General features: G+C 34.8%; 1 protein-coding gene across 2 annotated transcripts in view; it reads left to right on the top strand.

The window, feature by feature from the left end:
* PIAS1 (protein inhibitor of activated STAT 1) overlaps positions 1 to 12748 on the top strand; it is a 142374-nt gene that overhangs the window by 88660 nt on the left and 40966 nt on the right. For both annotated transcript variants that reach the window (XM_037833578.1, XM_037833579.1), the window contains exons 3-6: positions 4311 to 4395; positions 5627 to 5674; positions 9051 to 9141; positions 9616 to 9750. In XM_037833578.1, coding sequence (XP_037689506.1) covers positions 4311 to 4395; positions 5627 to 5674; positions 9051 to 9141; positions 9616 to 9750 — 359 coding nt within the window. The remainder of the gene's footprint in view (positions 1 to 4310; positions 4396 to 5626; positions 5675 to 9050; positions 9142 to 9615; positions 9751 to 12748) is intronic.

Here is a 12748-nt window from a genome sequence, read left to right as displayed (position 1 = left end):
TAATTAATTAGAAACAACAAGCCACTGAACTGAAATGTATATTGATTGGACTTTAGACGGGGAATAACCATCTAACCTTAGAAGTAGTGGAAGAATTTACGAAGGACATGGTTGACAGATTAGACCAAATAAAAATTTCACTTTCACGTCATCCAAAAATGTAGCCAAAATGAAAAGACATTGCAGACTGGAGAAAATATTTGTAGTACATTTCCAAAGGTTAACAGTCTTATATATGAAACCCTTATATACGTGGGCATTACAGAAGATTGGACAATTAACCAAATAGGAAATGCATCAAGTAAGTAAACATGAAAAACAATTTTAAAATAAACTATCAAGAAGTTACCGAAATCCCCACTAAATTAGCAACAACTCCCATGCTGGCCAGAGTGCAGTGCAGTTACTAGATGCATGAATTGCTAATGGTCTAATATATTGTTACAACTATTTGAAAAACATCCTAATCGTATGTTCAGATTCAAATAAATCATACTTTTTTGACCCTGAAATCATGTCTGGGGAGTTATGCGAAGAAAATAATAATTTACCCTCTACCGCAATAAAACCTATAAGCCCATAGATGTTCACAGCATTGTTTCATATAATGAGAAATTAGAAACAACCTAAATGACTAATCAATGGAATAATTAAAATATTGTAATAGAGACTGGCAATTGAAAAATGTGATAAGGATAATTTTTCTAAAGCAAACTCATAGACCTATGTTAGAGAAAAGCATGGGCTTTGGAGACATGAAGATCTGAGTTTAAATTCTGCTTTTGCAACTTACCAAATATGAGTCTTTGATAAGTTGTATAATAACTCTGAACCTCAATTTCTTCATCTGAAAAAGGGACTAGCATCCTTCCTTCATGATTGTTGAGATTAGGAATAATATATTTAAAGCCCCAAAGTAAGTGCTTAGTAGATGGTAGTTGTTAATAAAAATAATGTTCTACTCATACCACATCTGGAATAATATATTCAAAGCAGAGGGCAGAGAAAGATGAAAGATGGTGAAAACACAGGATGGCTCTTCGAGCTTCTGCTTGGAAGTGGTACACTTCTCCCATTTCGTTGGCCAAGGCTGATGTCATTAGCACTGGAAGTAGAATCCTCTGGTGGGAATGGACCAGTACAGAATGACAGCATATATTTTGAACAATAATATATGCTATGGCAGAGCGTTTCCATTTCTGGCTGTCATTTTAATAAGGATATGACAACATGAGCTATGACCAGAGGAGGAAGATCAGGATAGTGAATAATTCTGAAATCTCACCTGAAATACAGGGAGAAGAGAGACAGTGGAAATGGGAGGGGTCCATTAATGCTTTCTTCACATTATTTGCAGAATGGCTGTCACTGGATAGTAAGATTAGTACAGTGCTGTATGGTATCAAGGGGTGAAGTTATAGCGGAATATATTTTGATTCATTGTGAGGGTTTTAGTAGGAAAGGGGGCAGACAAGGAAATTGTTGGTTGTTTTAAACATGTTATCTCATTTATGTTCTTCACAATGGCCCCAAGGGGGGATGTATGTGTATGTGTTTAAATTTTGGAAGAAACATTCAGATTAGATAAGTACCTACGATCACATGGCAAATAAGTGGCAAAAGCAGTTTGGAATGCAGTTTGTGTGATCTCGTCTCTTTCCACTATACTTGGCTACTCTATGAGGCTGCAAGCTTTCTTACAATGTAACTGTCTACCCTCAGCCATCTTCTGCCTGACAAAGTATTGACCACACCTCCCTCCTCTCTAAAAGAATTCAACAGAGAATGAATGGAAGGGTTGAAAAAGAGTTGGGACTGGAGATCAGTGGTCTGCAAATTCTTCTGATCACATGCACCTCTCAGCAAAATATTGAACATACACATATAATACACAAACTATTGTACTAATATTGTGTATATTATAAAATATACATGAAAAATAGAGTTTAAAAAGTTTAAGATTTTACTTAGAAATTTAGATTGTTTTGTAGATCAGATTTTTGATTTTATGTAAAATCTCAACCTTTTTAAACTTCTCTTTTACATGTGGATAGATATTTTTTCCTGTATCACTATGGATTGTTTTGTTTACCCACCAAAATGCATACCCCCAGCATTGGAGGTATTATTTTAGGTCACTTGTAAGGCTTATTTCAGTATGAAGACTTCCATGATTCTGTGATCTTGCCTGAATTTTTCTGGAAGGGCTAATGATAGCTCAGTTCACTTTAAGAATGGATTTTAGGTAGTCTGTTATCTAAAACCAAAGCTATATGGTTTTCACTGGCTTTAAAAAGAACCTGAAATTTTGCCTAAAGAGTAATAGGAATTTTTGTACTTGGAAATTATTTTAGCACTGCTTTAGAATGGAGCCAAAAATCTAAATTAGGCTCAGCTTCCTGGACTGAAATTTTTAGGCAGATAGAAGCAAAGAAGTTAGTTGCTTAGAGGGACATGTCTACTTTACTGCTTTGCCGTTGCCAAGTTGATGTTTCATAATCAAGATGACTTTCTCTGGTTAGGAGCTATTTTTGGGGAATAGATTATGATGAAATCTTCCCAGATTACAGAAGGAAGCTTCAGACTAATTTATGCAAATCTAGCCTTCACCTATAAAAGATACTCCTATATTGAGATACAATTCAAGATCAGTAGTGCTCTTTTCCATTTCTTCATCATAATGATACATTTATACAGTTTTCTGCATGACATACTGTAGTTTTGATGATAGGTGTAAAGGAAGTGTTGCTTGTGAATAGGATCAAACCCAGTTTAATCAAGAGATCAGAATAGCCAAATTCAGCTGTTTTTTTCCTGCACCAGTCTCAAATGGCCAATAGGCCAGGAGTTCCTTGGTAATAACCAAGGTTATTGGTGACTTTTGTTCTAGAGTATTACCCTGGAAAAGTAAAGTTTAAAGTTTAATCTGGTGTGTCTTAAATTTTTGTATTCCTTTACTCACTCAACAAATAGTCATTACATGTTTCTTTGTGTCAAGCATTGAGTAAACACTGATTAACAAGAAGAATATTGTCCACTGATTTTTTTCCCACATTTTTTTTGTTTTTTTCTTAACTTTATCAAAAAATTAAAAAACAATAAAAAACTACATTTCAAACAAAACCAAAACAAAGAAATAAGAAAAACAAATAACCTAAAATAACTACCATTGTTCCTACCCTACCCCAAGAAAATTAACATACCATAACTGAACAAAGAAATAAGAAAGACAAATAGCCTAAAATAACTTCATTGCTTCCAACATATTCCTACCCTACCCTAAGAAAATAAACAAACTATAACCAAACAAATGAATAAGAAAAACAAACAACCTAAAATATCTACATTGCTACCAACATGTTCCTACCATACCCTCAAAATTAACAAACCATAGTTGTTCCTGAGCATTCCCAGAACATTAAGATTATCCTCTATAAACTTATCTGTTCTTATTAGATTATCGTTCCCCCTTCACTATTTGCTGTCTATTGCTATGTCCACTACATTCTGCAATATAAAACATTTATTTTACATTTTTCACAGAGTTCATGTTAGCACAGCACATATTTTAAAAGCCATGAGAACTATGGTTGTGTACAGCCTTCTTAGGAATCCCTGCTCTAGACTGACCTACACTTGTCTGCCTACTCACTTGCTCTTGCTTTGTTTTCCTTGCTTTCGTTTTTTTTCCACCCCGCTCTCTCCCTCTTTTTCTTTATTCTCTTCTTTCCCTTCTTCTTGTAACTCTTTCCTTCTTTGAGATAGGGACAACAGGCAAATTTTGAAGTCAAGCATCTAAGCATAGGAGAAATTATATTTATATAAAACTTGAATGGTATAATTTGATGAGAGATGATACAATTCTTAATTTGCCTTGAAGAACAAAAGTCATTTCATCTGTGCAGATCTCAAGGTGCATGTTTGTTACTTAGCTCAGAAACCTTCTGTCTTTAAGTGGGTTTATATTATTTCAAGTAAAATTAGGTATCAGTGTATTTTTTAATACAAGTACAATTTATTTTTTAGATGTGTGCATTTATATGATTAGTTAATTATTTTATTAGTGTTGCTTTGAATATGTGTTTCCTGAATTTGAGTCCTAATGTGTTATCTTCAGGAATTAGCCAGTTTTTATGCCAATTTCTATTATCATATAGCCGGCATATTTCTTATTTTTCGATGTTTTAGTTGTCTTGTTTTCCTCATTCTAGAGTACTTCCCAGTTAATTAAAGACATGCAAGTGTTTTGTTACTGTCTTCCCTATTGATGATTTGAAAGTAATTAAAACTATGATTCTTTTTTTCTTTAGCATCAGATAATAGTCAGCGCTTTCGAGAAACCTGTTTTGCATTTGCTTTGACACCGCAACAAGTGCAGCAAATCAGTAGTTCCATGTAAGTTGTTTTTGAGTATAGCTTGCAGTTTGACATTTGAATCCAATATTGTTTTATAATAAGTGATTTTAAAAAACAGTGTATTGGACACAAAGGAGAATCTAAAGCTGTATGTAATGGTGCCTAAGAGTCTCCCCCTGAGTACCTCTTTGTTGCTCAGATGTGGCCCTCTCTCTCTCTAACTGAGCCATCTCGACAGGTGAACTCGCTGCCCTCCCCCCTACGTGGGACCCAACCCCCAGGGGTGTAAATCTCCCTGGTAACGCAGAGTATGACTCCCGGGGATGAATGTGGACCCGGCATCGTGGGACTGAGAGTATCTTCTTGACCAAAAGGGGGATGCAAAATGAGACGAAATAGTTTCAGTGGCTGAGAGATTCCAAATGGAGTCAAGAGGTCACTCTGGTGGACATTCTTATGCACTATATAGATAACACCTCTTAGGCTTTAATGTATTGGAATAGCTAGAAGTAAATACCTGAAGCTGCCAGACTCCAACCCAGCAGTCTGGACTCCTGAAGACAATTATATAATAATGTAGATTACAAGGGGTGACAATGTGATTGTGAAGACCTTGTGGATCACACCCCCTTTAGCTAGTGTATGGATGAGTGGAGGAATGGGGATAAAAACTAAAGGACAAATGGGGTGGGATGGGGGGATGATTTGGGTGTTCTTTTTTCACTTTTATTTTTTATTCTTGTTCTGGTTCTTTCTGATGTAAGGAAAATGTTCAGAGATAGATTGTGGTGATAAACGCATAACTATGTTATCATACTGTGGACGGTGGATTGTATATCATGGATGATTGTGTGGTGTGTGAATGTATTTCAGTAAAACTGAATTTAATAAAAAACAAACAAAAAAACAACAACAGTGTATTGGAAAAAAAAAACAGTGTATTGGGTGAATATTGGTGTCATGAAAATATTCATACTGAAAGCATTAGTATAGAGTGTTAGTTACCCTAAGAACAGTTATATCTCTGATAATTCAAAAAACTTTTTGAAATAACTGTATTTGAATCAACTTTCATGTGCATATTTTAAAAATAATATAGTTCCTTTAATAGTACAATTATTAAAATGTTCTTTCATCTCTTGTAACAAATGTACCACACTAATGCAAGGTGTTAATAGGGTATAATATGGGAACTATTGTATGCATGGTTTTTCTGTAAACATACAACTTCTCTAATAAAAGATTATAGTTCTTATTTTGTCTTTTCTAGGGATATTTCTGGGACCAAATGTGACTTCACAGTGCAGGTCCAGTTAAGGTACAGTATTGACTACAGTATATATCCAAAGTGTAAAAGTTAATATTCCTTAAAGATTTTTAAAAATCCACCTAACTTTCATTAAGTATATTGAAAGTATTGTGTTTCGATGTTTGGGTGAGGGAGAACATTTCTCCATTATGAGATATATAATATAGCAAGTCATGTATCATATGTCTAACTGCGTTTCTCCCCTTTGATTGTCCTTGGTTTATTGAGAAGCCTCAGGTAATGATGTCTTTAAATACCATAGTGGTCAGCTCTTTAGAAATACAGTGTTTTATGAAAACAAGAGGCTTATTTGCACAAGAGGCAAACTATACTGCAGGTAAGGAACTACTACTTAGGTTAAGTCTACAGTATGTCATGAACTAACAAAACCCAAAATATTCTAATTTGCTTTGTCCTCTATTTTAAATCATTAATTTAAATACTCCCTAGTCTAGATTCTATATGAGACATCTTCCTAGTTTTGCAAAGACTAATGAAAAATTTTCCAACATGGATTCACGGCTGCCCCCTACTTGGTTTCTTTTCTTAGCACTCTTATTTCTTAGAATATCTGAAAAATCTTTTATGTTAATTTGTCTCTTTCTTGTTTATATAAACCATTTTGTGCTGCTCTTAAGTTACACAGTGACTGTCCTTACATGAACTTAAGTGCCAGACTCTTTGTTTTTTTGCAATTAGGAATAGAAGAAGAAATAGAAGACAATTGTTTCCCTCAACAAGCTGTTTTCTCTATATCATGAGAGGACGAGTCTAAGAGATTACCCAGTTTCAGTAATCAGATACTAGGTTACATATACAAATTATAAGGTGGTCGGAAAAGAGATTAATCTCAAGCATCTGCTTAGAACTTTGTGGTACAATTTGAAAACCTCTGATCCAGGCTTTTGAAAAGTGTGATGAAAACAGTGAGAAAGCAGAGGAAAAGTTGAGTTGAAGATTCTAAAAAGGACATGACTACATTTGATCAACTTTTACTCCATAAAACAATATGACGAAACCTCACCCTAGTAGAAAAATGATAATCTAGGGCTTGGTTTTGAAAGGCACTGACAAAGATTATTTTTTATACTGGAGATTTGGTACTTTTTCCTGTGTCAGGATCAGACTGTGAAAATGACTGAATAAATTGAAGGACTAAAATATGATGCCTTCAGAATTAATGATATATTCCTGTAATCTAATCTTATTTATTCCTTGCTTCAACAATTTACTTTTCATTTTGCTTAAACTGGTATGTGACATTATCCTTTAAAACAGTTGTTTTCAGATTGTTGCATGGAGCTCCCCTTAGGGTCCCACATTCTTGCTCCTTTTCCCCAAAAGTGTGCTGCTTTGATCTATTTGATTTCTGGACATGTTTGACTTCTGGGTAAAGTTTCATTGGAAGAAAGAGACCAAATAGTAAAATAAAATTTGAAAACTATAGCTCTAGGATGAAAAGCTCTGGTTACTATCCTTAGTGTTTTATATTAATGTGTATTAATGCATATGCATTCTTTAAAGCAATAGCAGGTATGGTTTTCTTTCTAAGGTAGATCAGCTCTTTAATTCAGGAATTCCAAGGGAATCTTAGATATAAAAATAGATTAGCCATTTTAAAAATATGTCTCCAGAACTTGATAAAAAATGAACTGTGTTGTATTTTATTTGCTCATCGTTAGGTGTTTCTTTGTATTTTAATAAAATTGTTTTTCTTCATGCCCCCCTCCCCCCAACATTTGCTAGGTCAGTAGCCCCAGTATATTATTTAAGTTGGGAGTATATATTGCTATCTGCTATCCTAATTGTAAAAGTTTATCTAAAGCATGGCAATAATTTGTCAGAATGAGGATCAGTGTTTTCTCTATTAGACTCCTGAGTCTCTTTTCATTAACGTACTTATCATCATCCTCCCCTCTGCCATGAACTCCTTCACAGACACTTTCTACCGTTGTTCACTTTTTTTCTTATCCCCCTCAGTTTGTTAGAGAGGTTTAGATTTTCACGTTTTACCTGACTGAATAAGAATCAATTTGTCATATAAATTATTATTTTTCTATAACTTCAGGCAGCCATGTAGTGTTTAAAACAATGTAATGTTTTAAACTTATCACTACATTGGAATAACTGATTAAAAACTTAGTGGCATCCTCTTACAGTTGCAGTTTAAAGAACTGACCTGTAATTGAAGGTCCTGCTCAGGTTAGAGATGATCTTGTAAGCTTGGACATCTATTGCTAAGTATATTTTGAGTGATCTTTATAGATAAGCAATTCTTAATATTTTTAGAGATCCCTTTGAGAACCTGATGAAAGCTATGGATTGTCTCCCCATAAAGATGAACATGTATATGTACTCTTAAAATTTTGCAAAGAAAATTGTCCATTTTCTGGACCCTAACCACACAAGGATTCCATGGCCAAAAGATTAAGATCCTACACCATAGGTGTTTAGGGAAGATGTTTATGCACGATGAATGTTTTGCAGAATTCAGAGATAGGGCTCTCCCTACCATATAATTCAAATGTGCTTATAATTCACATTTTGTAAAAGTGGAATGAGCCGTAGGTGTATTATGAGAATAAAGATGTGATAAAGAATAGAAGTCTTAAGTAGCAAAATTAATAATTTATTTCTTATATAGTAAATTATTATATCTATATAAAGGGTGAACAGAGTGAGAATTACAAATAATGTAGATATCCTTAGTTTTCCTCAAAGACTATGCATATAATTTAGAAATAAACGTTTTTATAAATTTCTAAAATAGTGTTCTGAATATAGGTGATGTAGCACAAATAATGTTATTATTCAACATCTTCAGTTTTCAGGGGCTAATGGAGTACCTTGGCTTTGTGAACAGAACTTGGTTGTGGGGATGGGCTTACATAGCTTTTCCAGAATGTTCTGTTGAGAACCAAAAAAAAGCATTTTGTAGGCAAATAAATTTGGGAAACACTATATTCTGTATCTTCCTCTTCAAGAGTCATAATGCATATTAATCCTTTGAAAGCTCTGAGAAGTTCTGTATTTAGGAAGCTTAATTTATTTTTTTTATTCAGATTTTCTTAAATTTAACCATAGAACAACCCACCCCAATCCCCTACCCCCACCCCAACACATACCTATTAATATTCCAGGCAGCTAGTGTTTCTCAAAACATGCTTAAATAAATGATTGCCAGTATTCCTGAAACACTTCATTGACAGGGTTATTTATTTTAAACCTGTTTAAATATCTTTATTTGTTACATGAAATCCCCAATTTTAAGTTTTCCCTTTTCTGTTGTTAAGAGTTGACCATCTTTTAAATTAGCTTTTAAACAAAAATATTAGTGAGGTCATCTTTTAAAAAAGGAAATTTAACTTGTTCTTTTTTTGTTTAGGTTTTGTTTATCAGAAACCAGTTGTCCACAAGAAGATCACTTCCCACCCAATCTCTGTGTGAAAGTGAATACAAAACCTTGCAGTCTTCCAGTAAGTCAGAAAAGCTGGTTTTTAAAAAATGTATTGCAACATAGCTATCAAATAGGTGATCACAGCTTCTGTTAATCATTGTTTTTCATTAGGAAAGCATTTTTTTGAGTGAAGTACTTCTACTAACTGTGTGCATTTGGTAGCTGTGATATTAACTATAGAAATAAAGTCTTGTATTTGAAGTTGGGTGTGATAGTTTTAGAATTGTACTCTATTTTGAGAAGTTGTTTTAAAAATTCCTCTATTATGTTCATCTGGTAGAGTAGAGATTTGAAGAATGCTGTGCCTTAAATGGGGTGGGGGGGTGGTTTAAGAAATAATAGCACAAGAAACTCTTGTAAATGTTTGCTTCTCTACTCTTTGATGAAAACATTCTTATCTTCTAGTATGTTACTTGTAGGTTTTATGTTTTAAGGAATGGTAGTTGAAGTGTTTGTGGAAATAATAAATAGAAATAAATTATTTCATTCTTAGGGTTATCTTCCACCTACTAAAAATGGTGTGGAACCAAAGCGACCCAGCCGACCAATTAATATCACCTCACTTGTCCGACTGTCCACAACAGTACCAAACACCATTGTTGTTTCTTGGACTGCAGAAATTGGAAGAGTAAGTAAATTTTCGTTTCTACTAGATTTTTCTGTTATTAAGAGGGGTTAATCTACATGGCTACCTGAACTTATGTGAATGATACTGGAAAATTACTTGCAAAAGGATATATTTTTGTCTCACAGTGAATATTCAACATGATCCCTTTTGAAAAATGGGATTATCTGGTACCCAGTGTTTTGTGACCTGATCCTCCCATTCAGCAATTTATCATAAATGTCTTTCTATGTCATAACAAGTTCTTCTGCAAGGTTTTTTATAGCTACATCATATCCACATACAGTTCTGCCATAATTTAAGCTATTCCCTGTTTTTGGGCACTTACTTGATTTCTTGATTGATTCATTGCTGTTTCAAAGAGCATTTTGAAGATCATCCTTGCAGCTATAGCTTTGCATATATACGTGATGATTTCCTTAAAGTTGCTGAAATGGATTTGCAGAGCCAAAGAGGATGCAGAATTTTAAGACATTTTGGGTACGTTGACCGATTGCCCTCCCAAAACATGGTGTATAAATGTGTCCCCATACCTGTCAACACTTAAGTGCTGTCTTCTTTAAAATCCTTACCAATTTAATAGGTAAATAATGGCACCACATTGTTGTAATTGATACTCCTTTTATTATTATTGAGATCCAACATGGTTTATGTTTGTGATTATTTGTATTTTAAAATTAAATCTGTCTTATTTCTCTACTACTGTCTTATTTCTCTTTTACTGTTTTTCCTTTTTTATTGATTTATGAGAGTTCCTTATGTATTGTCACATGTTGCAAATATTTATTTCCAGTCTGTGTGCCTTTTAATTTTATTTATGCAATTATTTAAAGTATAAAAGACTTATTATGGAGCTAAATCTTAACCAGCTTTTTCTCTTTATGATCTTGCCTCCCCGTCATGCTTCTTAGTCCATCTACCCTAGACTTTTAAGGTTTCATGTTTTATATTTAAATATTTTATCCATCTTAAGTTTGTATGTGGCATGAGATAAAGATTTACTTTCATGTTTGAAATAGTTAGCCAGTGATTCTAAAACCATTCGCTAAATAAATGCTAATTTCAGAAGCCACTGTTTTTATATAATAAATTTTTATTTATTCTGGGTGTATTTCTGGGCTTTCCATATTATCTCCTAGTCTAGTATTCTTTTTGGGGGACAATTGCAGAGAGTTTTGATTATTGCAGTTTTTAATCCATATGAGTAGGAGCTCATATCTATTCACCAATTCATTTGAAGTTTGTTGAATGCTTACTACATGCCAGGCCCTGTGCTCAAATCAGGCAATACCATAGGGAGAAAGAAAAAAAATCCTTGCTCTCATGGAGCCTGAGATCCAGGGGCCAGGTGCTCACACTCAAAACAATGTGGATTACTTATTATAAGTACTATAAAGTAGAGGTCCATGGTAATTTTAGAATATAGTAAAGGGTACTTTGAACTTAGAGGGAGGTCAAGGAGGTCTTCCATGGAGAAGTAGTGGCTGAGCCAAGAGCTGAGAGAAGGGTGGAGGATCACTTAGGAGAAAGGTTCGGAGGAAACAACCCACACAACAGCCCAGTAGCAGGGGTGAACCTAGTTTTTTCCAAGAAGCTGAAAGGAAGCCACTGTGGCTGGAGTACAGAGAATGGGGAAGAGTAATACATGAGAGGAGGCTGGAGACATTGGAAAGGGCCAAACCATGCAGGGCCCAGTAGGTAATGTTAATGTCAAGGATTTTCTATTTTAAGCAGAAAGTTTTCAGGTCTCTATATCTGTTTAGAAAAGGTCACTCTTCAGAGTGGAAAATAGCTTGAAAGGAAGCCAGAATTATGCTGAGAGACCACATTGTAGCGGCAAGCTCTTGTTGAAGTATTAGTGAGAGAGAGAATATTTTGGCCTAGAGTGGTGGCACTGGAGATGGAGATAATGTGGATGGATCTGCAGGACTACCTGATGGTTCAGAAATGGGGATTAAGAGAAAGATATGGCTCCTTGGTTTCTGGATTGGGTAACAAGGTAAATAATGACACTGCTGAGATAGAGGGAACACTGAGAGAGAACAGAGTTTAGATTTGTTTTGTTTTGTTTGTTTTGTTTTTTGGAGGGCTGGGTGAAGAAAATCATGAGTTTGGTTTTGCAGCTTTTGAGTTTGAGATGCTTGTGAGACATCCTGAATAGGTTATTGGGTATATAGGATCAGAGGATAAATTTAGGCTGGAGGGGTAAAGAATGTGTTTGTCATCTGCATATTGGAACCACACAGACAGGGCTGGCGTTGCTTAGGGGGAATTCATTCAGTAGGTGGAGAAGAACCCTTAAAACCTATCCTTGAGGAACTTTAATATAAACTGAATGTTTAAATGCTAAAAAAGAGAATGAGTCTACAGAGGAGATGGGGAAATAGTGCCAGAGAGAGGGGTAGGATTGGGAGTGGGTATGAAAAGCCAAGAAAAGAGTTTCAAAAAGGAGGGGTGTGTTAAACAGCATCGAACAGGTGTTGAGAGGTTAAGTATGTTGAAGTGTAAAAAATACCCTTGGGATTAGGAACATGAGGGTGACTTTAGCATGAGCTGTTTTGGTGAAATGGAGGGAGTAGAAAACAGATTGTTGTGAGCTGGAGGTGAGACAGTGGAGATAGTGTGTTAACATGTTGAAAAGTTGATGTCGGTTCTTTTTGAGAGGACAAGAGTAAATACACTAGAAAGAAGGCATAATCAATAGTGAACTGTATAGTTGGAGGAACTCACAGTAGATAGGATAACTGTTTTATTTAATGAGAGGATAAAAGGATTGGATGAATATATATGTTTGGTACTGGAGAGATGAGTAAGTTCTGATCCAATGACTTCTCTTATGTCTGTGAGATAAGAAGTGAGATAAATCTGCTGAAATTGAGGGAAGCAATAGGGGCTTTGAGGAGAGTGGGAAAGCTTGGAAAAGTTACTGCATAGAGTGGGATGTGTTTCCCTGCATTACTCTTGTTTTTTCATATTGATTCTTTCAGATGAATTGCAGAAT

Source organism: Choloepus didactylus, chromosome 4, assembly GCF_015220235.1.
Source record: "Choloepus didactylus isolate mChoDid1 chromosome 4, mChoDid1.pri, whole genome shotgun sequence".
NCBI classification, from domain to species: Eukaryota; Metazoa; Chordata; class Mammalia; order Pilosa; family Megalonychidae; genus Choloepus; species Choloepus didactylus.
The sequence above is the reverse complement of the archived record's forward strand: the minus strand, read 5'-3'. Positions and strand labels throughout refer to the sequence as shown.